General features: G+C 45.5%; 1 protein-coding gene across 6 annotated transcripts in view; it reads right to left on the bottom strand.

Annotated features, from left to right (window-relative positions):
- The window catches only part of BCAS1 (brain enriched myelin associated protein 1), a 35978-nt gene extending 21195 nt beyond the window's left edge, over window positions 1-14783 (bottom strand). The window contains exons 1-6 of one of the 6 annotated variants that reach the window (XM_042045163.1): window positions 14688-14783; window positions 11201-11274; window positions 11028-11109; window positions 6177-6703; window positions 1264-1416; window positions 714-758 (exon numbers count right to left, since the gene is read on the bottom strand). In XM_042045163.1, coding sequence (XP_041901097.1) covers window positions 714-758; window positions 1264-1416; window positions 6177-6703; window positions 11028-11109; window positions 11201-11269 — 876 coding nt within the window. In that variant the 5' untranslated portion in view covers window positions 11270-11274; window positions 14688-14783. Of the gene's footprint in view, window positions 1-713; window positions 759-1263; window positions 1417-6176; window positions 6704-7945; window positions 7980-11027; window positions 11110-11200; window positions 11275-14687 lie in introns of those variants that run through there. The other 5 variants (XM_042045138.1, XM_042045170.1, XM_042045130.1 and 2 more) reach the window with 5 other exon arrangements.
- Window positions 14784-15085: the final 302 nt, after the last annotated feature.

Here is a 15085-nt window from a genome sequence, read left to right on the forward strand (position 1 = left end):
ACCTGGCACAGGGGCAGGGGACAGAGTCAGGGATGGAAATGGGATTGTTTCCATAAAACCGGCTTGTTTCCATAAAACCAGCTTGTTCACCAGCTCTGGGAAGAGCTGCAGGTCTCACTGAGCCAGGGCACTTTAATAACTGCATTTTCTGCATAGCTTGGAAGACCTTCACCCTGGTGGATGATTTTCAGAGTTATTCAGAATTATTGAGCAAAAATCCCCCATGTCCTCACCAAGCTTGCTGAAAAGACTAACCATTGAATAGGACAAAAGAATAAAAAATATAGGAGAAAACCCAAAAATGATGTGATTTGGGCTAACATCTGCATGGAAAAAACACTTCCATTTTTAGGGGTTTATTCTTGGTTTCATAATTGTTTTCATGGCACAGGGAAAACTGTGAGCAAACAGAGTTTTTTTGTGGACTCAAAGTTTTCACTGCAGTGATCTGAAGTTTTAGGTCAGGACAAGTCAGAGCAGTAACCAAAAGTGTCACCAATCATCACCAAGCTTGCAGAAAACACAACGGATTTTGATTGCAACAGATGCTATCAAGAATTGCAGTTTATTCTCATCTTCCTTTCCACTTTATCCAGGGGAAAAATACTTTAAATTACTTCAAATGGTGACATCAGTTGGGGAAAAACAACAAAATGGAGAGGAAATCCCTGTGTGAAAAACATCTAATGAGCAGTGTAAAAAGAATTGCCTACCTTGTCTTCAGAATCACTTTTGGCTTCAGCTTTGCTTGGGGAGACCTTAAAAGAATTTGAGGAAAAACAGTCACTCAACTCAGCCTTTCAAAAGATAAGTTTGAAATCAGCAGCTTTTATTTACACAAAAGGAAAAGACAAATATTGCTTTCCTCAAGTGGGAAAATTTATAACGCAAATATTTCTTGAGAAAAGCGTAAAGTGGCTAAAGTGAAAAATGCCTGGATCGAATATTTACTATTCAAGCTTATAATCAATTAATAAAAATGAACTTTTAGAGGTGGCACAAAATGAATATGAAGCAGAAGATCTTTGAGACAGTTAAAGATCTGTGAGTGTGCAGAAGTGGAAGTTTGCAGAGCAGGGGGCACTCACTTGATCATTTCACTGTTCCACAGCCTCTCACCTCATTCCTCCAGTGCCCAGGACAGAGAACATTTTACATTTATTTACACATTTTTACATTATTTATACAATTTATTCAATCCCACAGGGGATTTTTGGAAGCAATTTAAACATAAAAGAGATGGAAAGGAGAGGCAGAACTTACCAGTGTTTTGAGGAAGCTCATGACTGAGCCCTGTCCTGCAGCTGCCTGGGGACTGTCCTGCTCTACCTGTGCCCTTCCAGGTGCTGCAGCAGCCAGGCCCTGTTCACCTGCAGAGTCCTGCCCAAGGTCCTTTTGGGTGCACTCATCTATCTCCTAAAAAAAAAAGGGGGCAGAGATTGCTCGGTGCCAGCTTGCCTGATTTCCAGTGGAATGCAAAAGTGACTTTTGTGAGTTGCTCAGAGTCACAACAGCAATTCCAACCATTCCTGTCCAGCCCACGGGTCCAGAACAATCCAGCATTTGTGCCTCTCCTTTCCCTCTTTCCTCAGAGATTCAGCACTTGCTGCTGCTTGGGGGAACATTGTTCTCAGCTACAACAAACACAGGGTGAGTCCCAAACTCCACTCTTCTCTTTTCATGGCTGAACTTGTGAAAAATGGGAGCAAATGCTGAGATTTTGGCCTCTGACAGTTCCGTGTCTGAGGGCACCATACAAAGATTGCTTCTGATTCTCTGTTTTGCCATGCCAGGAATAATTTTTATCTATCAAACACAAACATGGCACACATTAAAAGAAGGAAAAAGGCAACAACTCAAAGTAGTTCCCCTTAGCCAGATGGAGCTGCCTCTTCTCTTCATGGAATTGCAGTTCCCAGAGCCCAAAGGGAGTTTTCCAGTGATCAGGCACTCACAAGTATGTAATTTTAAGGTACTTGTTTTCAGTTTAGACACCTGTACAAGGGTCTGGTTCTAAAAAACCAATTTATTGAACCAGTTTTGGAGACTTTGGCACCTCTCACACTGGACTTACCTGCCACTCCGGCCACCTTGGCCTTGAGCCTGCGCAGGAAAACTCAGCACAAGTGAGAGTGACATCAAAGAGTGTCTAAGTGACATCAAAGGGCTTTTTCCAAACCAGTCCATTATAGTTCAGTGCTTTTTTTAGTGGGAAAAATTAGAATAAAAGTGTTCTAAAGAACCTTTCCCTGTGCTGGGTGCTTAAAATACCACAACAATTGTATAATATGGATTTCTTCATGTCACCAGTGGAAGGAATTGACTTTAAATGCTTTAAAGCTTCAGAGGGATCAGCTGGGTGTGGAGTGGGCAGTGTTAACAGAACACAGGCAGTGAAAGTATACATTGAAATGCCAGAAGGGACTTCTGTGTAGTTCCCCACCCACCAAGTTTTCCAAGCTGGCCCAGGAAGCAGCACAGCACTGCTGGAATGCTCAGCAGGCCATTGAGAAGGGTCTAACACCGCTCTGTGCAGCTGCCAGTCCCAGAGTGGCCCCAGGAACAATCTGTCCCGTGCAGGACACGCGTGGCCATGCCAGCCCAGGGGTGGCACCCGCAGAGCTCTGGTCCCATGGAAAGTGCTGGCTCTGCTCCAGGTGTGAGAGGGACAAGTGAGGCATGGCAAGGCGGGGGCAGAAGTGCTGCTGAACAAAAGCAGCTCACAGCCCAAGTGCTTGGTGCCATCAAGCTCTTTAGTGCTGGATGCCATCAAGAAAAATAAACAGATTTAATCATTTTTTTCTAATTATAGACAAACCCAAGCCCTGGCTTTGGGATGCATTTCAGCAGGCAGGATCTTTGCTGCACACAGCTGTTTGCAGCACCTCTGGCACCACTGGCTGATCCAGGGCATCTCCCTGACAAAGCCACACTGAAGAGAAAGCCACTGCAGATCCTGAGAATTGGGGCCATCCCAAAATCCCCGAACTCCCACCTCACAGCTCACATGTGCCCCATAATGACCCTGCACTGCTTGAGGATCCCTCTCTATGACTCCCAAGCCAAGGCTGCGCTTGGCTGCAGAGATACACTCAAATCTGGGCTGGGATGGGGGGCTGTGATCCATCCTGTGCTCCCATGGGAATATTCCTGCAGGAGGAGCACAGGCTCGGGCCATCAACCCAGAAATCAGGCACAGATAATGCACAGCGCTACAGGATCACGTTTCCAGAGCCACAAAATCACCACAAAAGCCTCTGTGGCAGTTCCCTGCTCAAAGCCCCGGGGGCAAATAATGAAAGAAATCCTAGGAATAACAAAAGGGCAGTATTAGAAGTTAATAGAGGCTATGTAAATGTTTAATTCACGTCTTTGAGAAGCTAAATTTGGGGGTAATAAACACCTTAAATATACTGTCGTTTCAGTTCAGTCATCAGGAAAAAAAACCACCCCAAACATATCAAAAGAATGTATTCCTGCCAGCACTTTTGTTTGCATGAATCATGGCTCAGTGAAACATTTCAGGCATATAATTTATCTTTTCTTTGGCTTACATAGTAAATGCTTCATGAATTCATGAATTCTGCCCTTGTTTTAATTATGCTGTGCTCTGAATGTAGTTTTGTAGACCACAAAAATAAAGAGTGGCTCAGCAAACACAGAATGTTTGTGCAGCTCTTAAGCTACAACTGTGGAGCCTCTCTCTTACTCACCAGCAACGCTGTTTGTTTTGTCTTGGCACTCAGTGCAGGGAAACTTTGCTTTGCTTTTAGCATTTACAGATACTACAAGTCATAATCCACAAGGGAAAAAAAGAGAGAGAGAGAGAGAAAAAGGAGCTGTTGGCAGCAGTATCTTGATTTTTAGTATGATTATTTGGTACCAGTTTGTAGTTACTACAGTAACAGTAATTAAATTAGGCTTGGTCATTCTCCCATCCTACAGGAGAATTGGAACTTCAGAGGGAACAGAAGGCAACTGTGCTGCAAGGCAGAGCCACAGCCTTTGTTTTAGGGATTGAGCTAAATTTGGCAGTGCGCTGGAGTGTTTAGCTGATATATTTTCCACAGAAAAGGTGCTTAACTCCTCTCTGCCTTCACCACATATTCCTTTTCATATCTGAAGAATCAAACACAAAATTATAGCCCAGAAATTCAAGCATAAGGTTAAAATTCCTCTCCCCTGTGATACAATTCTGCCATTTATTTACACAGAGGGACTCAAACCCCGATTTTGTGAGTCCTCAAAGATTTCCATGGGGCAGCTTTAAGCACACACCTGAGATGAAGAGGCATTTTTGGGAAGCAGACCTGCTCTCAGGCAGGCTCCCAGTGCCAAAAGCTGCTGGGATCCTGCAGACACTCCCAGTCAGACCAAACACCACCCACAGCTCAGCAGTGCCTGGCATTTCCAGGTTATTCCCATCGGGGACCTCCAGGGTGTGCATGGGTACAAGGGGACTGGAGCAGAACTCCAAATCAGTAGGAATTAATAAGAAATCCAGGTGTTATGGATATAACAAAGCGTGATCTGGATGAGCAGTGCTTCCAGGAGCTGTTTGAACTGCAAGAATGATTTAGGTTCTCTTCTGTCCCTGATCCTGCTCCTACAGCACTGCCTCATCTGATCTTTCAACAGGACTGTTTGCTCCCAGCAGTGTTTAACTCTGAATTTTAGTTTAAACGGCTCCAAATTGTTCTTTCCTTCCACTTTCACACCATTCCTTCAGCAGCACCAACTGTGACCTCCCCCACTCTGTAAAGTGAAAGCAGTGCAGCGACAGCAAAATAGGAAATGAGAATGTGGCGTTTGGTGGGAAAAGAGACGATTCCTGCCAGCCACGGGGAAGACTGGTGTGTGACAGTCAAAAATATCTGCAGGAATTCGGGGTGTTGAAATTCTAAATTCTCTCATTCTAAGAGGCTGCACACAGAAGTGCCAGCCTGGCCTGAACTGAGGATTCATTCCAAATGATCCACCCTGTCCTGCCTAGGTGCTGGACGCCTTCATGGATTCTTTAACGTGCATCCAGAGGTGTCTGAAACACCAGCGATGGGAGCACTCCTGAAGGGCAGGGGTGGAAAATGCGGCCGATTTTGCTTAAAAATGAACCCTCAGAAAAATATTACACAATGTGTAACTTTTTACAAGAAATGTGATCTTCAAATTTGAGAAGGTCTAAGATAGAGAAGACAAAGTAGATTAAAAATAAAAGACTTTTGGGACAACTTGCAATGCTGGCAGTGTAAGCAGTGAGTATCTCACAAGTTAAGTTCAACACTACCCAAAGCATCAGTGATCACAATCTTATTTGTAAGCCCAACCTGCCCAAAACAAGCAGTTGTTATTAAAATGGTATTTACACATCGGTTTTCCCTCCTGCTCCTGACATTGGACAGGGTTTGAACTCGATCACCAATTCCTGTATTCCACCTCTCAGCAGAACTAAGAGTTACAGCATTATTCCCATCCAGGGGATAGGCTTGTTCAGTAGTTAATTACCTAAAAATTAATCCTATAGTGCCTTTGCTGACATCAGACTTGGCAGGAAGGGCAAAACCTAAACTCGCATTAACTTGACCAGAATGCTCTTCAGGCAAGATCCATAGTTTCTTATATCACATTCTCATCCTGTAAAATCTATTCTAATGGACATTTCCTTGACTAAAAAAATCACAACAGGCAGGAGTACAAAAATTACTGCTGCATAATATTCCTTATTTTGATGAATAGGGTGTCCAGCTGCTATTGCTCAGGAAGTGGGACTATTTTAAGAATGGCATAAAACACACCAAAGAACTTTTAAAAAACCATCCCATGTCCAACTCCAAGGTCTTAAAGCACAAGAAACAATTTTAGTTTCAGGTGCTTTTGCTTTTATTTGCATCTGGCAGCTGTTCCTCCTGGCAATTGGAGCTGTCTTGCCCAAACCTTTCAGGGAAGTATAAATTAAATTAAACTGGAGGTCAGTGCCAGGATTGTGTTTTGAGACAGAGCTTCACCCCACGGCCACAGGTTCCTCTCCCACACCTCTGTCCAGCCACCCCAACTGTGGTCATTTTAAGGGTAACATTAATCCATTCCCACCCCCACATGGAGTTATCCCACTCTGTTACATTCCCACGAGGTTTCACTAGTGAAAATGGAATCAGTGGATATTCTGGGGAAGCACTTGCCTTGCCCAGCGGGACCCCGTTGGGTGTGCCGGCCGTGATGCTCCCGTTGGGAACGTCCAACCCCTGCCTTCCCTCCTGAGGGTCACCTTGTGTCCTCTCCTTGCCCTTCTCCAGCCTGAAGATCCTGTCGAAGAGGGTCACATGTTTGGGCTTTGGGGCGGCCACATCCTGTCCCTCAGGTGTCCCCGTGAGCTCGATGTCCTGGAGCGGGGCCTGGCCCAGGTTTTTATGGGTTCCCTCCTGGGGCGCAGCTGCCCCGGGCCCCTGTGTGCCCTCACTTGGGGCTTTGTTCAGCCCGGTGGCATCAAGGCTCTCTGCTCCGGGGGCTGGAGCCGCCGCTGGCTCCTCAGAACGCCCTGGTACAGCCCAGGGAAAGGCGAGCACAGAGCGGGGCCTGGCAGCTGGCAGAGCCCTCCTGGCAGCGCTCCCGCGGCTCTGCCCGCCCGCCCGGGCAGCGGGGCTCTGCTCCGTTGTCTCCGCCGAAGAAATGGCCGCATTATCCCGTCCAGCACCCGCCTTGGCATCCGCTGGAACAGAGGGATAAACGGGAATTATCCCACAGGAACGGGGCACCGTTAATCACGGCTGTGATGAGCCGGTTCTGAGCCGCGCAGGGGCGCACAGAGGGACCCCGGTGCTGCTGCTCATCCCCCAGAGCTGCTCTTTGCTTCCCTGCCACCCCTCACTGAATCAGTGCAAATTTTACCCTCTGCAAACCCCCTCGCAGCTGCCAAAGTCAGATACCAGCCCCGTTTGTCACTACTTAGCCCAGTGGACAGCAAATCAAAGTGAGTGATAGGCAAAAAAAACCCCAGTAAAACTCGAGACAGTTACATATCAATATATTACCCACTCTTCTGTCAAAGCTAAAGAAACAAAAAGACTGGAAACCAGCAGGATTGATCCCATTTCCTGGCTCGCCGAACTCCCAGCAGGGCTGTGCAGTCAGAACTGATTTCGCATATTTTTCCTTGCCTTGCTGCCTGCTCTCCACAGTGCAGCTCCTACCTGTATTTCTCCTTTGCCTGCAGGTTATTTTAAGCCTGATCTGAATACTTAAAAATCATATCCAAGCTGGGTTTCTTGTCCTTACATTTCTGACTGTCTTGACCTCCAAACTGCAGTTCAGAATCACATTTCCCCCCCCCCCCCCCAAATTCACACAAATCATTCCGTGTGTACACACGTGACCATCACACCTTTAGGTGAGAAAAATCTTTCATTTGAACAGTGTATTTTATGATTTTATAAGACAATGGTGCTTTGATACCATAGCTGAGGTGAAAATCCCCAGTATGGGATTCACAGACAGGAAAAGGCAGCTCCTGTTTACAGAAGACAAAAGAAACAAGAGACAAAAGAAAAATAATCTTGCTTGGATCTGTTCTGTGGCTGCACAGATGATGTGGTGTGAAACCCCCCAAAAAAAAGGGTCTTGTTGAGAGGTAAACCTTACAGCTCCCCCTGAGCTTCAGCTTCTCTTTCCTACTTGGGCTGGAATATGGATCTCATTTCCCTGTCAATCATTGCCACATTTCAAGGATGAATTTAGATCTATTTAATTATAACTGTGAAAAACTGACAGGCTCAAAACGACTTGCTGAATTAGAACGGCAAAATTGTCAGTTTCAATGCAAAATTGAAATTATTTCAAATTATAATTGTAATAGTCTAGTCAATATTATGCCTTTCACATTTTCTTTTAAGAGAAAGAAAACCCAAGATACCAGAAAACCCTGACTGAAACACATCTTGCACACAACACATACCTTCAGTGCTCAGATTCATTGGTTAAATTCTTTGAGATTAGGAAAACAGAACCATTTTAGATCCCCGTTTTCAGGGCTATTCCTTGGCTTTTCACAGCAAAATTGCCCCAGCTTCTGGGCAGAGTGGCCAGAGCTCCTCAGCACAACCTGTTCTGGACAGGCAGAGATTTCCAGTTTCTTTCCCTGGATTCTCTCTACTGCTGTTCCTGTAAGGAAACAACTCCCCTGGCAAAAATCCTTGGCCAGCAATATCCTCCTGTGATATTTCACAAGCGCCTATTTCAATTTCAATGCCCTGACAGGAAAAGCAAAAGTACAAATTACCAGCTATTCCAGCACTTATTTAGGTACTCAGCTGGGGCCACTAGGTTGTAGTTTCCTGAGCCTCCTGTAGTAATGTTTGAAAAAGAACTTCTAATTATAGTTGGAAACTCAGGAAGGAAGCAAAAATCAAAAACCCTTCCTCAGCTAAAGAAAGGAGAAACAATATCTATTGGAAAAGAATTGTGATAGATGCTGAACTTCTGCTTTATATAACAGATAACAGATGAACCACAGGAAAACTGTCTTCAGCATAAAAATAGGGATATAAGCTCACCATTAAGAAAACCAGCTAAACAAGTAGCAGCTCATGAACCTATGGAGCTCCTTTTATCTCTAATTATCATGGAAGGAATGGAAGCCCTGGAAAATGTCACTGCCATGGGCTCTGCTGTGTGTGTGCTATGTCAGGACAGCTCCAGCTGCTCCAAGGAAAGGCTGCTCTGACAGAGGCAGAGCAGATCCCACCACCCGTGGGACACGGCTGGGCTGGGCTGCACTGAACAGGCCCAGCAAACTGAGGGAGAAAAGCCTTGAAATCCCAGTATTTGGGTGAAAAGTGCGTGATATCTTTGTTTTTAAAGACACAGAAGTGCCGTGGTTTTCCTGATTTATTCCTCAGTCCAGAGGCAGAATCACAAAGATAAGCAGAACCTCCCAAATTCTAGGCCAGGTCTGCGAGCAGATCAAAGCTGCTCTTTGTGACTGAGATTCAAAGCTGCTCTGAAATGAAAATCAATACAAAATTTACAGACCGCAGCTCAGGCTGCTCCTGCTCGGGCATTTGCCTTTCAACTCTTTAACAAAAGACAGTCACACTGCAGAAGATTTGTCTCTCTTTCCCCTTCCCTTCATCAGGGTGTGTTAAAAAGGAAAGTTTGAGGCTACACAAAGTCCCTCTTCTGTAGGAACACATTCAAGGAGATTTTTTTTTTCTGGAATTTGGCAGATTAGACCAATATTTTTTCCTTGACTTAAGAAAAACTGTATGGAGAAGAGTAATGGTTAATGCAATATCACAGAATCGTGGAAAGGTTTGGGTTGGAAGGGACTTTAAAGCTCATCTCATTCCTCTGTTTTGAGTACAAGCCAGCCACAAACAAATGTTTTGCTTAGCCATGGAATTAGAGTCACACAGCACTTTTTTTTCTCCCCTGGTGTTCTGATAATTGTGGAGAAAATAGATTTTAATGGCCATGGAGAAACCATTAAGGGCTACAAGGCGACATTTGGCACCGAGAGTTGCAGCAGAGCAGGCGAGTACAGGGTACAACAGCCCTGAATGAATTCCTGCAGCAAATACTAATCCCAAATAAAACATTCTCCCTGTCTTTTAAAAAGATAAGGAACTCACTGATATCCTTTTGCCACCTCCACTATTCAGTGCAAATAAAGTTTATGCTCCAAGAATCATCTTGTTTCCCTAATTTAGCTTGCATTGTTATTTACCTACAGCTGTCCTGAAATGAATGGAAATGGGGGAGAGGAGCCAGCAGCAAGAATAGCAATGATCATTCTCTAAGAACACAAAACACACCTGAAATACTTCACATTTCAGGTCTTAGGGGCACACAGAGCTGCTGCAATCAGGATTTCTGTTGGGTTCTGGCTGCTAGCAGGATTTGCTGAATGGGATTTATCCTCTGGGACAAAGGAGCTGCATCTTCACTCAACTTTTCTCCATTTGTAATCTTTTTAACTCCTTTGTTGTTCTTTTTAGGAGCAGGTCATTGTTTCAATCTGCATGTAATTACCACCCAAACCCTGCATGGAATTGTTCCTGTTTTGTCCTGCATTTCTGCTCCTTGTAGTGCAAGTTAGAGACAGAAAACTTCCAGTTCTGGCCTTCCCCTCCATCACCTGTTGCTCCCCCAAGTACTTTTGTTACTGAAAGTACAAAAAGGTTCCCTTTTTTCAGCTCTGGCTCCCCCAAAAATCCTCACTTTAGACCCCAAAAATGCTATTTGTTGCAGTATTTCATTTTAGAAACACTACCATGTTTTCCATAGTAATGACTTCTATCACTTTTATTCCACCAAGACCTTGATTACATTGCACAAATATGGAGGTTTCAATTGTATCTCAATGATTTTAACTGCTTTTCAAAGAGGAATAAAGTTAAAATACAAGAAACACCTACATAGAACCATCTAATTTTTCAACTTGCCACTTAAACTGATTTAGCAATTACATTAATTAGGTAATCCATTTAAGGAAAACAGTCCCATATGCTTCATTTTACCTACAAGGAGTAAAATGTACGTGTATTTGCTAGGTCTTCAGGCAGAGCACATCATCTGGCTTTTATTTACTCCTCAGAACTCTGCTGGTTTACACCAGGAAAAACACACAGAGAGAGGCTTTGCTGGCAGGCAACTGCTGAAAATGACTTATAGTGCGATGGCACTGGGAAATTTGGGCCATGGAACAGGGATTGAGCTGTTATCGAAACCATCTGCATATCCACATACCAGCCTTCAGTAATTTTTACCTAAATTTAGATATTTCAAGTGCCTGTGACAGACTGAGAGGGTTCTCTTAACAATGAATAACAAAGTATTTTTTTCAGCGTTGAATTTCTCAGCAGGAATTCCTTATTTTTCTCTTTGTTGCATTTAAACTTTCCAGCTTCTGTAGAACCACACTTACAAGGAGGAGCCGGAACCTGGGCTCATCCCCTAATTCCAAGCCGTGCACTGATATTTACTGTACAGTACAAAGCTCCCTCAGGGCACACCCAACCCCCTGTCCCAGCCCATACCTTCACCATTCACTGCTGGGGGAGGGCTCGGAGCAAACACCACAGAGCCATTTTTAGTGCTGTCAGGAGACTCGGAGAGAGGCTGAAATAACAGAGAACAGAGTTTTTAGGACATCAGGGGGTTGAATATTGTACTGGCAGCAGCCAGGGGAGGTGAGAGCGGGGTTGCTCACCTGGTAACTCTTCACTGTGCAGGTGTTGTCATCCTCAGCTTCCTCCGGCACACTCAGAGTATTCCCCATCACTCCTGTGAGGTGGAGGAGACAAAGACCCCAAATAACCCTTTCTCTGTCATTGACATGAATTCACTGCCCAGTTCTAGTTGAGAGGCAGCCAATGGGACAGGCTGTTAAAATCCCAAAGAAGCCCCACCTGCCTTCCCAAGGCACCTGCCCCATCCTCAGCCTGCCCCAACCAGTCTGCCCCAACCCCCCTGTGCTCAGGGCTCACAGCTGCTCCCCAAAAACGCCACAAACCAACAAACTTTTCTTGTTTGTGGAGGCAAACTGGCTGCAGTCACACCTGCAGCATTCCTTGGGGCTCAGGAGAGAGCAGCATGGAGTCAGCAGCAGAATGAGGCTAAAACCTGTGCATCAATTACAGCAGCTTGTGTATTTTGGTTTGGCTTTTATTTAATAAAAAGGCAGAGAGAAAGAAAAGGGGCAGCATGGAAAGGAACCACACATGGAAACTCTGAACTGTAGCTTGTGTACAAGTTCACATAAATCTTCTGGGGGTTTTGTTTTGTTTTTCTTTTCCCCTTAGTTAAAAATACCTTTATGTATGCTTTGGGCTTGCTCTGTAAATTCTTTGGGGCCAAACACCCCCTGAAAATGGTGGAAGGGCAAAGCAGACCCAAGTGAAGAGGGGAGTTCCTATAGACAGGATATAAATGTGTCTTTGCTGTTAAAGCTACACAAATAAACAGTGAGGAAAAAGTCTCCTGAGCCATGCCTGGAGAGAGGCAGGTGTCCAAAGAGAGGAGGACTGGAGCTGTGCTCATCCTTTGGGATGTCCTGCACAGCCACCACGGCTCCCAAATTTATTATTGCTCTGCTTTCTGCCTGTGTGAATCAGTGAAGCTGCAAAGAATGGAGGAGAACACCTCCTTTAAATAAATTATATTAAATTTAATTAAACCACTGTAGCTCTCAGAAAAAAGGAAAACTTTAGTTTTAGTAAATCACATTCTCTAGGAATGGAATGGGAGAGCGGGGCCAGCTCTCAGCCACAACCCATGGCTCTGCTCTGTTTGCTGAGGGATTTCACAGGGATTTTATCTCCCCAGCTGATATTCCCAGCATAAATCAGAAGTTCTGATTTGGGGTGGAAAACAGCCAGTGCCTCCCCGTGGATGGACAAAGGCCTCTTGTCCTTGCTCTGGGATTCTGTTTCCTGGCAACTTCCAGGGTTATCCTATGACAGGAGAAAAAACAAGATTCAAGCCCTGCTGCTCGGTCTCGATGGTAAATTTAGTGTGTGCTTGGATCTGGAGGATTTGCTTTTGTTCTGCACTCCCAAGGCCTGGTTTGTTCCAGGGCACAGCTCAGGCAGAGGATGGAGCATTTGCAGGTTCCCTTCCTTTCTCACATCTGCTGTAAAATCTGGGGTCGGGGGAGAGAGAAGCAAATTCCTCTCTTTTTTAAAATTTGAACCATGATTTGTAGCTGATTCTCAGCCCCTCCAGCTTCCCGTTGATGCAGATTTCCTCACAGCCAGTGAGTTGTCTGGAGCTGATGCAGAGCAGGGACCACAGGCTCTGATCTCTGGCAGATTTCGCTCCAGGGGAGCTCAGCCATTTCCTAAAATCCAGTTTACAATTCTCGCTGAGATAAAACACACACAGTGGCCGTGTGGAATTTCAAAATATTTTCACTCACAAGAACTGTCTCATAGAAAGATGGACAGGAACTAGAGGCCTTTTTTTGCTAAAAGTGGGAGAACTTGCTGCACAATGTGATCCCAAAACGCCAAACTCAGCTCTCCACTGTGCACATGGAACAGAGCAGCTGCTCCATCCCTGGCAGTGTCCATGGCCAGGCTGGACATTGGGGCTGGGAGCAGCCTGGGACAGTGGGAGGTGTCCCTGCCATGGCAGGGGTGGCACTGGATGGGCTTTAAGGTCCCTCCGACCTCAAACCGCTGTATGAGATGCGAAATACACGTGTGCTGCTTCTGCCGTGTACCACAGAAAACTGACAGGTCACTGCCACCTACAGACAAAGCCGAGCAGCAGCAGTGGCGGTACAAACACAGAAAATGGAATCGAGCTGGCGGCGTCTCAAGCTGCCGAGCAGGTGATGGCACAGCTCTGCCAGCACGGCTCCAAATCGCTGCTGCCGAGGCAGCTGATTGTCCCCGAGTGTGGCTCCAGAGCTGTGCAAACAAAAATTCCAGCTCTGGCATTCCCATGGAATGGTTCTCCTTTTCCCAAAGTGCTCACGCCTCTGTTCATATGATCAAGTCCATTTTTCTCTCGTTTGCTATCCCATGCCTTGAAGCTGAAGTTATTAAAAGTGAAGGCAAAGAGGTTTTCTGGAAAATAAAGGGGCTCTCCCAATGTGTTTGTGAATTAGATAATCACGGAATCATAGAATAATTTAGTTGGAAGGACCTCTGGAGATCACCCAGAGCAACCCCTGCCCAGGCAGGGTCACCTGGAGCAGTGACACAGGAGCTCCTGCAGGTGGGTTTGGGACCCACATCCTCCCGGGAGCTGTGCCAGGGCTCCATGGGAAGAAGTTCTTCCTCACATCATGAGAGAGAATTTGACAACTTTTATCGGGACAAGACAAATTTTGAGGACTGAGAGGGGAAAAAGAGATCATTCTGATACAAGAACATTCTTCAAGATGTGAAGAAAGCCCTTAAAAGTCAGGAGGAGCTGCAGTAATTCCCATCCTTAGGCTTCCTTTCTAGGTGCAGGTTTTTCATTGAGTTCCAAGGATCTTTTCCTCGTGGGGGGCTCCCTCAGGCCAGCTGGAATGCAGCCCAACTGCAAAAGGAACATGAACTACCAGCTTCTACAGCTCTGAAACAATCCCTTTCCCAAGTTATGCTTCACTGCTTCCATTGTAAAGCAGAAAATAATTCAGAAGGAAAAAGATGTATTTTTAATTGGTTTTAATGTTATGTGAACTGTGGTGTGCCAAGTTCAAGGCTTGGGAAAATCCTCCTTTCTCTCTCTCTCTCTCTCAAAAATCTTTGGTTTGGTCCTGGCAGAGTGGTAAAAGCTTTGAAAATATGAGAGAAAATGATAGCAAAATCTGCGATCTGCAGAGTACTCTGGCTAAAGGCCAAGCTTCACCTTTCTGATGTATTGACCAGCCTGGAGTATTGCAATCACCTGTGTCTATTAATGCCAAAAGTCCGCAATTAATTCCTCACTAAAACGTACGATATGTTGTATTTAAATACCAAGGAAAATAATCGATTTTCCTGTGTCTATTAATGCCAAAAGCCCGCAGTTAGTTCCTCACTAAAGCTTGCCATATGTTGTATTTAAATACCATAGAAAATAATCAACTTTCCCGCCCCTTGGAACCCAGCTGAGCTCGAGGACATGGCCATGTCCAGGTGGAAAAGCAGAATTTTCTGCTCTGATCGACCTGGAGCGAAAAAAGGACCGATAATAGGACAGAGTTTAGAAATTCTGCTTACCTTGAGTGCAGCTCTGCCTTGTCCTGCAGGAAGAGCTGCCTCAGACACCTGCTGGGGATGATGGAAGCAGGGCCAGGTGCCTCCGAGCCTGGCAGAGGCTGCAGAGGAGCAGTGGGCACACAAGGGACAGCGGGAAGGGGCAGGAGGAGGAAGGGTTGGGATGAGTCACCTACAGCAAACAAGAAACACCCGGGAACACCTTGAATCCAGCCTGGCAGGGGCTGGGCAGCCAGGATATGCTGAGTTACAGTCCTTAAAGCTCCTGGGACAGTTTTGTACAATTCTTTCAGCCACTCCGCACTGGAGCCGAGTGGGAAAAGGAAAATAGTTCAAACATTCACACCCCGGGCTCTCAGGGAGGGGACAGCTCCACAATGGCACAGGGTGAACAATCAGTG

This window comes from Corvus kubaryi, unplaced genomic scaffold (assembly GCF_017639235.1).
Source record: "Corvus kubaryi isolate FWS band 111438036 unplaced genomic scaffold, C.kubaryi_AGA036_p1.0 134, whole genome shotgun sequence".
NCBI lineage: Eukaryota > Metazoa > Chordata > Aves > Passeriformes > Corvidae > Corvus > Corvus kubaryi.